Source organism: Pollachius pollachius (genome assembly GCF_949987615.1).
Source record: "Pollachius pollachius genome assembly, chromosome: 17".
NCBI lineage: Eukaryota > Metazoa > Chordata > Actinopteri > Gadiformes > Gadidae > Pollachius > Pollachius pollachius.
In genome coordinates, this window is record NC_136950.1 from 3,214,028 (window position 1) to 3,228,212 (window position 14,185).

The 14,185-nt window shown below is 41.8% G+C and overlaps 2 protein-coding genes across 3 annotated transcripts; one reads left to right on the plus strand and one right to left on the minus strand.

The window, feature by feature from the left end:
- The first annotated feature begins 214 nt into the window (after nucleotides 1-214).
- f3a (coagulation factor III, tissue factor a) lies at nucleotides 215-7,082 on the plus strand. Of its 2 annotated transcripts, none has more exons than XM_079754429.1 (6): nucleotides 215-495; nucleotides 792-906; nucleotides 1,551-1,744; nucleotides 3,164-3,345; nucleotides 3,795-3,960; nucleotides 6,146-7,082. In XM_079754429.1, exons 1-6 carry the CDS (start codon nucleotides 420-422, stop codon nucleotides 6,280-6,282), a joined length of 870 nt encoding a protein of 289 aa, XP_079610555.1. In that variant the 5' UTR covers nucleotides 215-419; the 3' UTR covers nucleotides 6,283-7,082. The 2 variants fall into 2 exon arrangements, with proteins under 2 accessions (XP_079610555.1, XP_079610556.1); XM_079754430.1 differs by having other exon boundaries at nucleotides 218-495; nucleotides 795-906.
- On the minus strand, nucleotides 6,939-13,894 carry LOC307088508 (tartrate-resistant acid phosphatase type 5-like). Its single transcript, XM_079754428.1, has 6 exons — nucleotides 13,687-13,894; nucleotides 13,304-13,494; nucleotides 12,112-12,239; nucleotides 11,580-11,771; nucleotides 8,492-8,639; nucleotides 6,939-7,942 (listed from the first exon to the last, which is right to left on the minus strand). The coding sequence occupies exons 1-6, from the start codon at nucleotides 13,784-13,786 to the stop codon at nucleotides 7,703-7,705; spliced, it is 999 nt and encodes a 332-aa protein (XP_079610554.1). The 5' UTR covers nucleotides 13,787-13,894; the 3' UTR covers nucleotides 6,939-7,702.
- Between the last annotated feature and the right edge of the window lie 291 nt (nucleotides 13,895-14,185).

A 14,185-nucleotide genomic window follows, 5' to 3' on the forward strand; every position in this document is an offset into this window, starting at 1 on the left:
AACGGTCTGGATATGACGTAAGGATGTCCTAAACGGGGACATGCGCCATATGTGCCCTGCATATATGAACCATCCGAGGCATTGTCGACAGAATGTGTTCCATCCCCTTCTGACGCCGGAACACCCAGACACTCCTTATATGGTAGGCGCTCTTCGTAATAAGGCATGCCCACATACAAATCAAGTCGAGACGGGACCGTGGAGAGAGGTATTTAATACGCGCCGAAAGACGTTTCAACTTATTCGCACAAGCTCAGCGCAGTGGTTCATTTAGTGAGGTCTCAGGTTCATTTTGTCTTTTCCGAGAGATCAACAGACTATTTATTTTTGTAAAATCGAGGCTGCACCCAACTTGAAGTATAGACCCACGGAACGGTACTTGGATTTTATCATTTTCCCGGATAATTTTTTTAAAAACAATGCAGAAATTCAGGGCAAAAGAAGCACTTTTGGCGCTAATTATAGACATTTTATTCTTCACACGCTTGGCGTCAGGTAAGATTTATGATCATGTATTTGGAAATATAATGAATTACCATGTGCACCACTCTTAGTGAAGTATGTGTGTGTGTATATATATATATATATATATATATATATATATATATATATATATATATATATATATATATATATACACATACACGCACACACACACATACACACACATAGCCTACCCCCACAGACACACAAACACAATTTACAATCAATAATATCAATATTATTGTATTATTATGGCTATATATAATATAAGTTAGTCCATCGTTTTTGAAGTCATTCATTTCATTAAGCAGGTTCGTTTCCACGAGCACAAAATGTCACCTGGACATCAACTAACTTCAAAACCCTGCTGACATGGGGACCCAAACCATCTGAAAACTATTCCTACACCGTGGTATATTCTGTGTAAGTAGAGTCATATATTGACATACAAAGATTACATTTCCTCAGTGTTTTAAATAACTTATTAATATTCAGATCTTATTAAGTCATAACCCATAACAATCCCCCAATAAGACTTAAGCAGACAGAAACCTCCCAGAAGTGTTGTATTCAGGAATAGACATACTGAACAATGACCTTGGAAGACAGCAGCTGGGAGATAAGACATTGATCCACTAAAAGGTTTAGGGGAATAATTGATTTAGACCCTGGATCTTCAGATAGTTGCCGCCTCCTTCCTAAATTAAATATGTATTCCATAAAGAGCTGGTTTTAAATGGATTGTTCTTATTTTGTATTCTTGTATTCATGTATTCTTGTAGTGTAACCTCTTATCCTAGCTATCCTTGTTGTTAACAGGGAAGGGGTTAACCGATTGCTAGTGCTTTGCACTTGTTTCTATGAACAGCCTTACTGTACCGACAGAGATATATTGTCGTTTCTCTTTCTCTCTCCGACAAATGTACTTATTGTAAATCGCTTTGGATAAAATAGTAGTAATAATAGTAGTAGTAATAATGATAATAATAAATGCCCTACATGTAAATTTAAAAGTGTCTGCTAAATGCCCTAAATGTAAAGGTTAAATGTGTTCTGTTGTGTTCCAGGGTGGGCCAGGACAGTAAGCCTAGCCCCCACTGTATCAAGACCAGAGAGACCATGTGTGATCTGTCGGGCTCCCTGAGCCGGCTGAAGGACAGGTACATCGCCGAGGTCCTGTCAGAGCCCCCGCGTGGAGTCTTCTCTGACCTGGTCGAGTTCCCCCACACCACATCCAAGGAATTCTGCCCCTACAAAGACAGTAGGTGTCGTCCCCTCCCCCCCACACACACACACACGCACACACACACACACACACGCACACACGCACACACACACACACACACACACACACACACACACACACACACACACACACACACACACACACACACACACACACACACAGCTCACAGAAACAAACATGTACAGCACACATCCAAGGGCGTAGCCAGGAATTCATTGCCTGTAGAAAGGACATTTGTCCTGGCCCAAGATATGCTGCGCAACCCGACTTTTGGCCCTAATATATTTATTAAATTGTATAAAAAAAGATATACTTCACTTCATGTGAACATTGGATACATATCTGCCAACAGCTGGCACTGAATTATTGTTCTTATTTTCCACCTTCACTCCTCTGTCCTGTCTCTGGCACAATATAACAAAGGTGTGATAGTAAATCCATATGTTGTTTAGTTTTATTAATTTAAGCTTTGATTTCTTTTGGTTGTTATCTAGTAACCCGATCCGTTAACTATTGTTATCCATTTCCCTTTGTTGTCAGCCTTTTCCCTGGGGTGGACCGGTCCTCAGGACCCCCTTATGTCCCCCTTATGTATACCAGGAAAACTCCTGTGTGTCAACATTCCCCTCACATGATGTATGGACAAAGGCATCGCAGGGGGGAACTGTGTTAAAAGGCTTTGTGAAACTCTATTCTGGGTTCACTCTGCTAGAGAGGAGACTGCGTATGCACAGATTAAATTGGAATTTTCTACAACTATCGTGTGCTTCTGTCATTGACGTATATCTCATAAACGACAATTTTTTATTTATTTTTTTTGTCACTGTTTCTTCTTTAGAGAAACAGTGACAGACAGGCAGCTTTGAGGTGTAATTCTCATAAATGGAAAAAGTACTTGCGAGGTCTGGACTATACTATTGGGAATTGTTCTCACATGTGAGTGTCTGCCTTGGCCTTTACAACTTCTCAAAGTTCTTAAACCTATAAAGATGTTGTTCAACTTGGGACTTTGATGCGCTTTTGTCTAATCAACTCTACATCCTGGATGATTCTAGGTGATAAAGCAGGCAGACAGGCAGGTAGGGGGTTAAGCAGGTAGACAGGTTTACAAGCAGCCAGGAAGGAAATAAATTGATCCGAAATTTGAGAATTAAATAAGGCTCTTACAGGCAGTGTAAATACATTTGACGTGACTTGAAGCACATGAGAACGACCCAGTATGAAGGCTTAGTTTGTTCTCCTGTTCTCCTCCTTAGTTTGTCATCCTCAATAAGACAATCAGGCTGTGTTGAAGGAGCAGCGATGAGGACAGAGCTGTCATATCACATAACCCAGTGGACCGGTTGGTTTACCCGCCCTTGCCAATGCCCAAAAGGCAATACTGCAAACCGTCACGCTAACGTTTTCTCCTCTTTCTTCTTCTTTGCTCTCCAGCTGACATCGACAGACCAGACTTTACGATTGTGGTGGGGGAGGACAAGCGGTCGGTCACGCTGAAGGTTACAGACCCGCTGACCGCGCTGTTCGACGGGAACCAGCAGCTGTCCATCAGAGACGTGTTTGCTGATGAGCTCCAGTACAGGGTCACCTACAGGAGACACTCCAGCACCGGCAAGGTATGGCCATGGACCCTTGTGTTTAGCACCAGACAGTTAGGAGCAATGTACAGCGTAAAGCGTGAGTTGTGTCTGGTGTGTTGGCAGAGACCCCGATCACACGTCACATTAGGCCCCCAACCCTAAGCCCTCCAAAGAACCAAGTCAGGACGAGGCAAGAGCCAACATAAAAAAAGATTTCTAGATTCTAAAGATTACAGAAAAAATATAAATTGGAATCTGATTAATAATGCATTTATTTATAATACATAAAACTGAAAACAGTTAAGCAATAACCTGGGATATTTCCCCCCGGCTTTCCCTACCCTTAGACCTTGATCTTGTGAAAATGTTCCTTTCACATACAAGGTGAAAGATCAGTCCCCTCTAGCAGGAACAGGATGCCGGCACAAAGAGAAAGAATACATCCAGACATTTAACCCCCCGACCTGTTGGCTCCTCTCCCCCAGAAAGTATACACCTCGGCGGGCAGTTTGATTGAGCTGAAGAAGCTGGACCAGGGGGAGAGCTACTGCTTCGAGGTGCAGGCCTACATCCCCAGTCGCACACCTGGGAAGCAGCTGGGGGCGCAGAGCCACACCCAGTGCTCCGAAGGGGAGAAGTCCTTCACTGATGGTGAGAGAGAGACTTATCACAGCATGATGGTACCCTGGATGACTCCCCCACTGTCTAATGAGATTTAACATGATCAATTAACGCCCTTGTCCGTGATATGATTCAATAAGATATAGAATATGAATTAATCCCATAGATTGCGTAGAGTGAGAAGGAAGAGGGTAGAAGAACGTATGCTCTGAATCGTTCCACATTCTTTGCAGACTTGTAATAGAATGGAGTAGAATGGGATAATGCTTTGCTGCATCTTGGCTAACAACAAGCGGATTGATGTGAAGGTGGTAGAATAGAATAAGCGCTGAAGGGAATAGATAATTTAATATAAGGGAATATGTACGATGTCTGGAATATCTTCTGATTCTAAAGGCAACGTGGCTCTAAAGTGGATATGAAAGTAGAGATGAGGGAGTGAAGAGTTCACAGAGGGGTTTCACAGAGGGGAAGTAGATTCCTTCACCAGCGCTACCAGGTAAAAAGGAAGGAAGTGTGGGGGGAAGAAATGTGGTGCTTCACAATACATACATCCGCACAATCAGTGGTTGGCGCTATGAATAGTTTTTAGGGTGAAAGTATTACAGAGCCGCCATTTTGATGTCAATACATCCAATCTACTAAACCATCCTAGGGATCTGCATAGCTCTGTCAATATTGATATAGTACTTAAAGGGAATGAATTGTGTTTGTGTTCTTAGAATAAGACACAGTGCTACTCAGCCGTGGCCAACTCCCCCTGCTCGGAGCAGGGAGGTTTGTGAACACTAGTGATGGGTTCAATGATTATTTTCCTTTATTCAGTTCACGTCGGTCAGTTCGCCAAGAAGAGTCGCTCAGAATCGTTCGTTCCTTTGTTCGTTCAGTTGAGTTTCCGGTAGCGGTGAATCGAATCATGGAATGCACAGTTCTCAGCTGAGTCAGTCAGACTCAGTTCCTCCCTTGTTCTAATTCTCAAACGATCGTGGAAGTCGGTCATCAATCAACGTTACAACTTTAACCAAATGCAGCGGGATGGGGGGGTGTAGTTGATTATTGGATGTTTAACATATCAGCAAGATAATAGACTTGATTTAGCAATGATGGTGGTGGGAGGCCCGGGTTGAGAACGAACCATGAAAGAACGAGACAGATTGACGAGACATTCAAATATTTTATTAATCTGGCATGACACAGAAAGTACAAAGACAGCATGCATTTACCATTTCACTGATATTGAATCGTATTATCGTAGGCTCGCTCACTAAGGCTCTTCCCTCTTCACAGTCAGTGAACGAACAGCGACTAGAGTGTCTGGGAGGAATCGAATCTGAGAACGAATGAGATAGAAGAATCAATTTGGTTCGTTGTTGTTAAAGATTTGTTCAAACTGATTCGGTCGCAAACGACCAATCACTAGTGAACATTGATGCTCTCACCCGGGCTGCTCTGGAATGATATCAACATCAACCACTAGGATTTCAAATCCCAAGCGTATAATCTATAAAGATTCAAACATTTCTATAAATGCCGTACGACATGTTTCTGTCATTGCAAGTAACTTTTTGCATGCATGCTTTAAAATGACATGGCTATGACAAGGAGGAAAATAAAGTATATTTAAAGGACACTGCTGGTGATTAAACCACTGTACCATTCGCCCCTGGCCTTACTAAAATAGTTGGTCAATTTGTAAAAAAAAAACTGTGCAGTAGAACATGAAGCTTGAGCATGCTCATGCCACCAATGTAAACTAAAGTGATGCAACAATCTGTCTTTTGGAATCACTGTGCGTCCGGTCAGCACGGAGTCGGTGGAAGTGTGTGGACAAGTAAAGTGAATAGCCATATGAGTTCTTACAAAATGTCTTATCCAAAAGACCAAAGCATAGCACTTGGTTCTTTGTAACAAGACATTAGTAACTTACAGAATGTTTTATCACAAAGAACAAAGAATAGTACTTTGTTCTTTGTTACAGGACATTAGTACCTTACAGAATGTTTAATGTCAAAGACCACAGTGCTATTGTTTGTGACATGCTGATGCTGAATGCTCTTGGCAAAATCAGTCAGCATCATTTTGACAAACTAGTGACGGATGTTTTAGTGAAGTCAGGAGAGACACTAGTTCCATTGGCCAGACTGATATTGTTCTGTATGTACTGTAATGTACAGAGCACATACTAACCTCCCCCCCCCCCTCCCCCTCATCCCAGTGTACTCAGTGCCAGTCATCGCGGGGGGCGTCCTCCTCATCCTGGTCATTGTGTCCGTGGCCATCGTGGTGGCGGTAGTCTGCCTCAAGCGGCGGAGAAAAGCCAAGGAGAACACAAAAGAGCGCGACCTACTGTGATCAGCTTAATGCCGTGTGTGTGTGTACGTGTGTGTGTCTGTGTGTGTGTGCGGGGGGGGGGGGGGCTGATGGGCATGGTACAGCTGCTGGGTTGGATCCAACAGTCCTCTTCAAAGGGCGGGGAGAAACACAGAGGGGCCACAGCAAAGTCAACATTCCACTGTGGGACGCTAGAATTGTACTCTCAACCCTGGTTTCTGTGAAACCTCCTTTTCTGACCTGAGTGAGAAAAAGTGAGCAAAACTCGCTCTAAGCTTCTGTGAATAGTTTATATTTTTATACAAATCCTTAGGAAGACTAATGGGAGGTCCCTGGTGAGCTTATTGTATATCCTTGGTGAATAGTACTGCTGAATTTAACTCTCTCTCTGGTTACGGTACCATTGGCTTTTATTTATTTATTGTTCTTACGGCTAAGTTTAAATTAACTATGGGAGATAAGGGTATGATCTTGAAAGGCTACATAATAATGGAAAATCAAAAACTAGTATGTTATATTTTTGTATTTATAATTTATTATTTAAAAAAAGCAATGAAATTGCTCTTTATGTATGATGGTGTTTTTTTATATTGTTCAAAAATGTTCACGCAAGTTTGCATGATTTGTATTGTTAAAAAACTAAAACAATTAAAATATGTCATAGAAAGAATACAAAATAGAAAAAATATGTTTTTATTTGAATAGGTTTACATCGATTTGAACACTGATTGACTGTTATGAAATGAATTTGTATCATTTGTAGGTGTAAACAACTAATACTGATTCAACAATACATCACAATAAAACAAAAAATAAATGTACCTTGTGTTTATGATTTGCAAATGACCCCCCAAAAGCGATAGCTTTCACTCATTTATCCTTCAACGCATACAATGACAGTAGTGGTAGTTGTAATGGTGGTAGTAGTAGTGGGTTATTCCCTGCTAGACACAGGACTGATACCGCTGATCGAGTCTTAGTCCCCCGCGTCAAATCGCTGCAATTCAGAGGGTTGAGTATCCTTCCTTCAAACTTAGAAAAAAAACTAAAAACAATATCATCTCTTCCTTCAGCCACTACGAAAAGCTAGAATCTAATTATGTGACAAACACTAATGTGTAGAGTAACGTTATAAAGTTACAACTGCGGAAAACAGGACTGGGCTACCCAACATAACATTATCTACGGCTGCTGGCTTGTCCATTAATATAACAGACATTACAAGTTTTCCTGATGTGATTTGTGACAATTTTCATCAGAATAAAAAAGAAAGAAATGTAAGGTGAATATAAATTGAATCCATTAACTCTATACATGTTTCTCTGCCCATGTTAAGGAATGTATATCTAATGAGGAGCTTAAGTTATCAAACTGTGAATATGGTTAATAAATTGCTGATTCTAAGCATTGAATTCGACATTTGAACAATGAACCCAACCCCTCAAGTGTTGCGACGTCCCAGTTCTGCGCGGTACACACATTTCCCATCCGTCTGTAGAAAGCTGATGGACATTGCTTTCTCTGTGACCTCAAAGTAAGACATTCCTCCGGATGTGTGATTGACAGGGCTTGAGTAGAGTTGCCAGGACAACGGTACGCTGTCCGTGTGATCAGAGGAGTAGTCGCTGACGACCCCGCTGCCACTGATGACGTAGGAGCTCCCATCATCCTCTTTGATGAACTGACGGGAAGATGAATGTAAAGGTGCAATCAAAACAAACTAAATACATCTTCAGTTGATTACTTACTACTTACTACTATTTCACTGGAATATTCTGTAAGCCTGAAGAGTTATGATTATATAAAATATGGCCAACGGGAAAAATGTCACTAAGGCTGAGGAGAAACAAAACTCCACAGTCATGCTAAACTGATAGTTAACTCCTATTACACTGCCTGGTTATACTAAACTACAGTCATACAAAACTATAATCATACCAAACTCCACACTCATACCCAACTCCAGTCATATTAAACTACAAGGTCATTCAAAACTACAGTCATCGAAACCCCACTGTCTACACCAATATGATACTAAAGCATTTAACTACAGTCTATAGTAACTACAGCCATACTAAACTCCACAGTCATACTAAACTCCACAGTCATACTAAACTCCACAGTCATGCTAAACTACAGTAATACTAAACTCCACAGCCATACTAAACTCCACAGGTATACTAAACTACAGTCCTACTAAACTCCCCAGTCCCACTGAAGTGCTCCTCACCTGCAGATCATGGTCGTGGCCACACAGGTACACAGTGACCTGGTACTTCTTCAGTAAAGGACGCAGCCTCTTCAGCAGGCAGGGGGTGGGCCCGTGATTGCCGATGGACCACACAGGGTAGTGACCAGCCATAACAAGGTAGTCCGACCTGCGGAACGTAGCCACCATAGTCCTGGTTGTTAGTAATGGCCATACGAGCTAAATCCAAAGTGACAAAGACAGAATATTTCACTGAGGTTCATTTCATGTGTCCACCGATAGTAGAAACAAAAAGACAGAAAGTGAAAAGAGTCGATGTTGACCTAGATGACACACACGACACCTGATGAACACCTGTGAATGTGAGAAACTAGGCTGCTGTTTACTCTGCTGTGAAACCTCTTGAACAAGCGGTCCATTATCGCTCATCCTAAAATTTTAGGGTTAGAGTAAGGATGCGAGTGCAACATGAAAAGCAAATGTGTGCGTCACAGTACATTTAAGATCAGTTTCCCAGTAAGGGAAAGCTAACATTCAAGGAGAAAACATCAACCTAGATCTACAAAACTTTAAGCACACTCTCAGCCTCACACTTAACACACAGTGTTTTGCAAAACAACACAACAGATTAACTTAAAGTCCGTGGGCGACTTACTAAAGCTTGTGTGCAAGTTACAAATCACATGCAAGTTTTATAAAAAAAAAACAACCTCCTTAGCTCTGTACAAATCAGTATAAGGGATGCCAGAAAAACAAAATCACAGTCTGAATCTCAACGAATCTACAAACCGTTTACTCCTATTGTGGCTGGTTTGTTTGGTGTGAAGAAAGTCTGAGATAGTTGACACATTGTACACATATGATTGGGTCGGTTTAATCTGTATAGCATACAGTCCATTTGCGCTACACCCTCACTAGAGCTAGAGCAGATCTTTACCTGCTCTTTACTGTTGCAGAGCTCGCGGGATACACTGATAAAAAGTGATTTAAAACCATTGGGAATGTTTGGAAAAATTGATACGTTTCTTTTTTAATTGATTTGGCAATTATTTAGGGAAAAACACTTTATAATTTGCCTATTGTGTATGAATTAGAACCACATGATGGCTCTATAGAGAAAATAGCTGGGCCGGTACACACTGCTACACACCAGGTACACACCAAGTACACACCAAGTACACACCAAGTACACACCAAGTACACACAGGACTCATACCGATGATACAGGCTTTGCTTCCAGATTCAAGTCGCTGTAATTCAGAGCGTGAATGTCCAATATCTTTCTGAAAGCATTGTCACCCCTCTGTCAGCTACCACCATAATTAGTCAATCAAATGAAATTCAGTGGGCAACACTGTAATGTGTACGTTACCCTTATAACGTTACAACTTTCATGCTGATACATTTGATTCATTTCATCATTATTTTGAATATGATTGCTCTGACCACAGATAACAGCACTGGGCTTCCTCAAATAACATTATCCTCAGTTATTGTTATACTACTTGGAATTAAATGACACGCTACTTGATAATGTCATCAAACCACGTATTTTGTTATTGTTGTGATGACAGCACTTTGGACAGAAATGACATATTCAACCTTTAAATAATCATTAACAACCGCAAGATGACATGGAGAGACAGAGTATCTGCTATAAAATTATACTATAATTGAGTACACAAAAAAAAGTACACAAACGATTAATGGATTGACTGACTAAAGACTTCTCACCAAATCTAATTTACAAAGATAGAAAGCTGAACAACTGCAATTAGTCCTCAAACTGGAATACATTTATAGACTAACACCTGGGCAAGGTAGCTTAGGTTGACCTCATTCTTCTGACCAAGTGACCACCAACACAGAATCATTTCAGAAGACGTGATCTCAAATCTCAACCTGACCATAACATATGATAAATCTTTCATTCACAGGAAAGTTATGTGGGAAGGCAAAGTGAGAAGAACTGTTCCTTCTAACCAGTGAACAAGTATTTATCTTATACTGAATAGAAGTTTTACTGCTGCAGGGATTCTTAGTTGCTGATGCCAGACAGCCTAAACATCACTGCTAAAATAATGTCTTTAAGCCTTGTTTAGAAAACATGCAGCATGCACCATATTCATTGTTCCCTGTTACAGTATAGTGAACCCAACTTCCCTTGAATAGTCTATCTTCCCCATTTCTATAACAATTATGTAACACAAAACATATGTAAGCTATTCCAGTTTATTCAAAAGGGAAAGCACGTCAGCGGTTATTCAGAAGTGCTCTTGTTCAGCACACATGGCGACCATCAAGTGTGTCATTAGCCATCTACAATAAAAATTGAGATTCTTCCGAAACCACATCTATGCTTGTAAGTGCACGTCCAGCAGGGTTAGAAATGAACGACGACAGTGGCGCTACATTCTTAACCAGTGACTGAATCACCCTGCCCGGATTCCTCCTCCTCAGCCATGCGTGGAGGAATGCCATTATCATCGTTTAGAAGGCAATATATAGCTATTTTATTCTACTGCATTAGAGGAATACAAAAAACATATTCCATAGGATCAATCTCCCAGCAATGACAGCTAGTGAAGTCCGTCAGTAGGGACATAGTCCACTATTGAAGAGCTTCTACTGACTTACAATTCTGAGCACATATGCAGCTCTGCTGCCATATAGAGGCTGAACGTGAACAATAAGGGGTTGAATACAATACATTTGATTAAATCCTGGATAAAATGTAAACCGGTTCATTGCGGGATGTGAACAAACAGAAATACTGTTCAGTTGTAAAGCGAGTGAACCAAAGAGAGAAAAACAGAGCCAAATTAACGACCCAAAAAGGCAAGAGGGATTCCTTGAACCAATGAGGGAAGAGATGATTGGCCAGAAAGACCCAGAAGTGATCTGCTATCTAAATGGTCTCATAGAGGCATAAGTAGTCAACCAGAACAGATATTCTCAGAGCACTTGACTTACTGACAGCTGACGGATGGCCGACGGATGGCTGGAGGATTTAACAGCTATCATTTGTAGCTGTAGCCATCAAATGACAGCCGTTAAATCCTCCCTACAGCACCTTTAGGGGGATAGAAACGAGGGCCATGTTGCTTACTTGCTGTTGGCGAGTCTAGAGAGGATCCACATCCACTGGGTCTCTGCCGCCCCGGGGTCCTCCGGCCCGCTTGGCTGCTCCTGGTCGTGCGTGTTCCCACATAACACCACCGTGTCGATCATCAGCACCGTCACCGACACGTTGGTGTGAGGAACGGGGAACAGGAGCTCATAGTAAAGGGACGGGTAGTTCCTTCCCAGGTCAAATATGATGGGAAACACAGAGAGTTAGAAAGACCTTCTCCTTGTCTCTGTTACAATGGAAAACCCTCAATTGTAATAATGTGTAAATTGTATTGATTATGAACTAAATATTTCTAGTTTCATCACTAAAATGATTAAAAAAAAAAAAACGTTGGTTCTGTGAGTGGATATCACTGGCCCTAAAAAATAAACTGGCTAGTATTTGACCAATTTACTGAAGTTAACTTCCCAGGTGTGGAATCAATACGGAATGTTGTTTTTCAGTCAAGAAGAAGGTACGTTATTGCCAACATGTGGTTAGTCGGTCTGCCTGGCGATTTGAGCCCTACCATCTGTGGGAGATGTTGGAGTAGGCCATTTGGGCCGAGATGCTCCCGAGATGGTCATGGTTCCCTCCCACCAGGTACCATGGAACTGCCAGCAAGGACTTGTGAGAAAATACCTTCTCAAATGTGTGCTGTGTCGGAACAACGAAAAACCTAGATAAGTTATTGGCAGAAAATAAAGCAGAGAGCTACTATATTATCAAAAAAAAAGTTAAACATTAACATTGTTGTATTGAATAACTTCTTAAATACAACACCCTGAATCAATGCTAGAATTAATTCAACTAGAGGCAGTTTAGAGGGAAACCTAACGATTTCCAAACACAAGGAGGCGACCTTTCCCCATTCTACAGTACACAGCGTCGTCAAATGGCATGCTCTGTGTGGAAGTATAATGGTATGTTCCTGAATCCTCGGACGCCAGCCTTCCGAGTTGCAGTTTTGACGTCACTTCCGGTCTCGGAGCATTCATATCGTTCCTGGTCGTCTTTGTGATTGTGGCATGAAATTGCCTAGTCTTTGTTTATTGTTAGCTACATTAGCGTCTTTCGCAAACCAGCCCGAAAACAAACAACCCAAATTTACATTGTATTGCACGCACGGCCAGACCATGCAATGTATAAATTGGTGACCGGAATAAAGTAGCAATGTAATCAAGTGTGTAAGAGCATTTAAAATCGACATTAAAATTACCTACGTGGTACAAATACAAAAAAAAAAGATCTCTTCAAGGGCGCAGCCATTCTGTTGAGAGTGTCACTGTTCTCGGTCTATTGTCAGATTTTCAAAATATAAAGACAAAAAGGGGGCGTGCCTTCGAGAAATGCCGCAAGAAATCTGGGAGATCTTCGACTTTCGACTCGGAAGTCTGGTGTTCGAGGATTCAGGAACACACCATAACCTCTGCCTGTTCGGGATACATATAAACCCTGCAGACTCCGTAACAGATTAGGCCTACATCGTTCTGTGTTAACAAACTTCCTCTGCGGCTGAAACAAGTAACACATGTAACAAATGTAACTATTAATACCTCATAAATGCTAGAGACTACGAAAATGAGTGTCGCATTGTAAGTCAGGTTTCACCATTCATCCCTACTTGGAAAATGTACATTTAATATCAATGGGGGTTTATCCCTGGTTAATTAAAAGTAAACAAATCAACGAGGTTAGGATGGACAGGTGCGTGGACTGGCCTTGAAGCGGGGGTCGGCCACATCCTTCACTCCGTTGAAGTAGAAGTGGTCCCCGAGGCTTAGGACGAAGTCCAGACCCGCGGTCCGGGCGAGCCAATCAGCTTCGGCTGCGATGGCCTCCTGGTGAGGAGTGAAGTACGGAGGCACTGGAATCCCACCCCAGTCCCCCAACGCAGCGAATCTCAGGGGCACTGGGACACACACACGCGATGATAAGTTTGGTGTAGTAGACTACTTTATGTCGCTGCCGAATGCATGGCAGTAAAGGTAAATAAAGCAATTTGAGCGTTCAAGGGCAACACTTGAGTAATGTAAATCCAACACAAATAAGATGAGTGGCGTGTGCTCTTCCGAGTGTTGTTTGTCTTTGTGCAGACCCCTACCTTGTCCCAGAGGTTGGCCAGGAGGCCAGCAGGCCGACAGACTGCAGATCAGTAGAGCAATGTTCGAGCCACCCATGACTGTCCGTACAGAGAAAACCATCAAAGTTAGCTTTGCATGAATATAAACGTCAAGCCATAATCTACATTCGTTTGTATTTTGGTTTGTGAGAAAGCAGCAAAACAAGGAAGCTTCGGTGTGGTACGACTTCCTGTGTTGGGTGAACGAACACGGAAAAACCTGATCGGCGAGGGGTGCATAACACACCCTGATCTGACGTTCGAGCCATCTAACACACCTTTGGACTTTGTAATAAATAAAAAAATAAAAATGACAGGCGCTTAATCTATTTTAGATAAATTATGAAAATGTCAACAAAAATATATTTAGTTATTGCATGCATGTCCACACACCATGTAATCCACCATAGATGTGGATTAGTGTGTTGCCTTATCACCCAGTGGAAGGTTGCTCAGACAGATGGGAACATGCGATCAAAGG

Excerpts from the sequence above, each read along its gene's own strand:
- f3a (XM_079754429.1), top strand. The coding sequence starts at position 420 with ATGCAGAAATTCAGGGCAAAAGAAGCACTTTTGGCGCTAATTATAGAC. Across the intron at positions 496-791 it reads CTTCACACGCTTGGCGTCAG|CAGGTTCGTTTCCACGAGCA; the intron begins GTAAGATTTATG and ends CATTTCATTAAG. Across the intron at positions 3,961-6,145 it reads GGAGAAGTCCTTCACTGATG|TGTACTCAGTGCCAGTCATC; the intron begins GTGAGAGAGAGA and ends CCCTCATCCCAG.
- LOC307088508 (XM_079754428.1), bottom strand. The coding sequence starts at position 13,786 with ATGGTTTTCTCTGTACGGACAGTCATGGGTGGCTCGAACATTGCTCTA. Across the intron at positions 8,640-11,579 it reads TCTAGACTCGCCAACAGCAA|GTCGGACTACCTTGTTATGG; the intron begins GTAAGCAACATG and ends TACGTTCCGCAG. Across the intron at positions 7,943-8,491 it reads GCCACGACCATGATCTGCAG|TTCATCAAAGAGGATGATGG; the intron begins GTGAGGAGCACT and ends TCTTCCCGTCAG.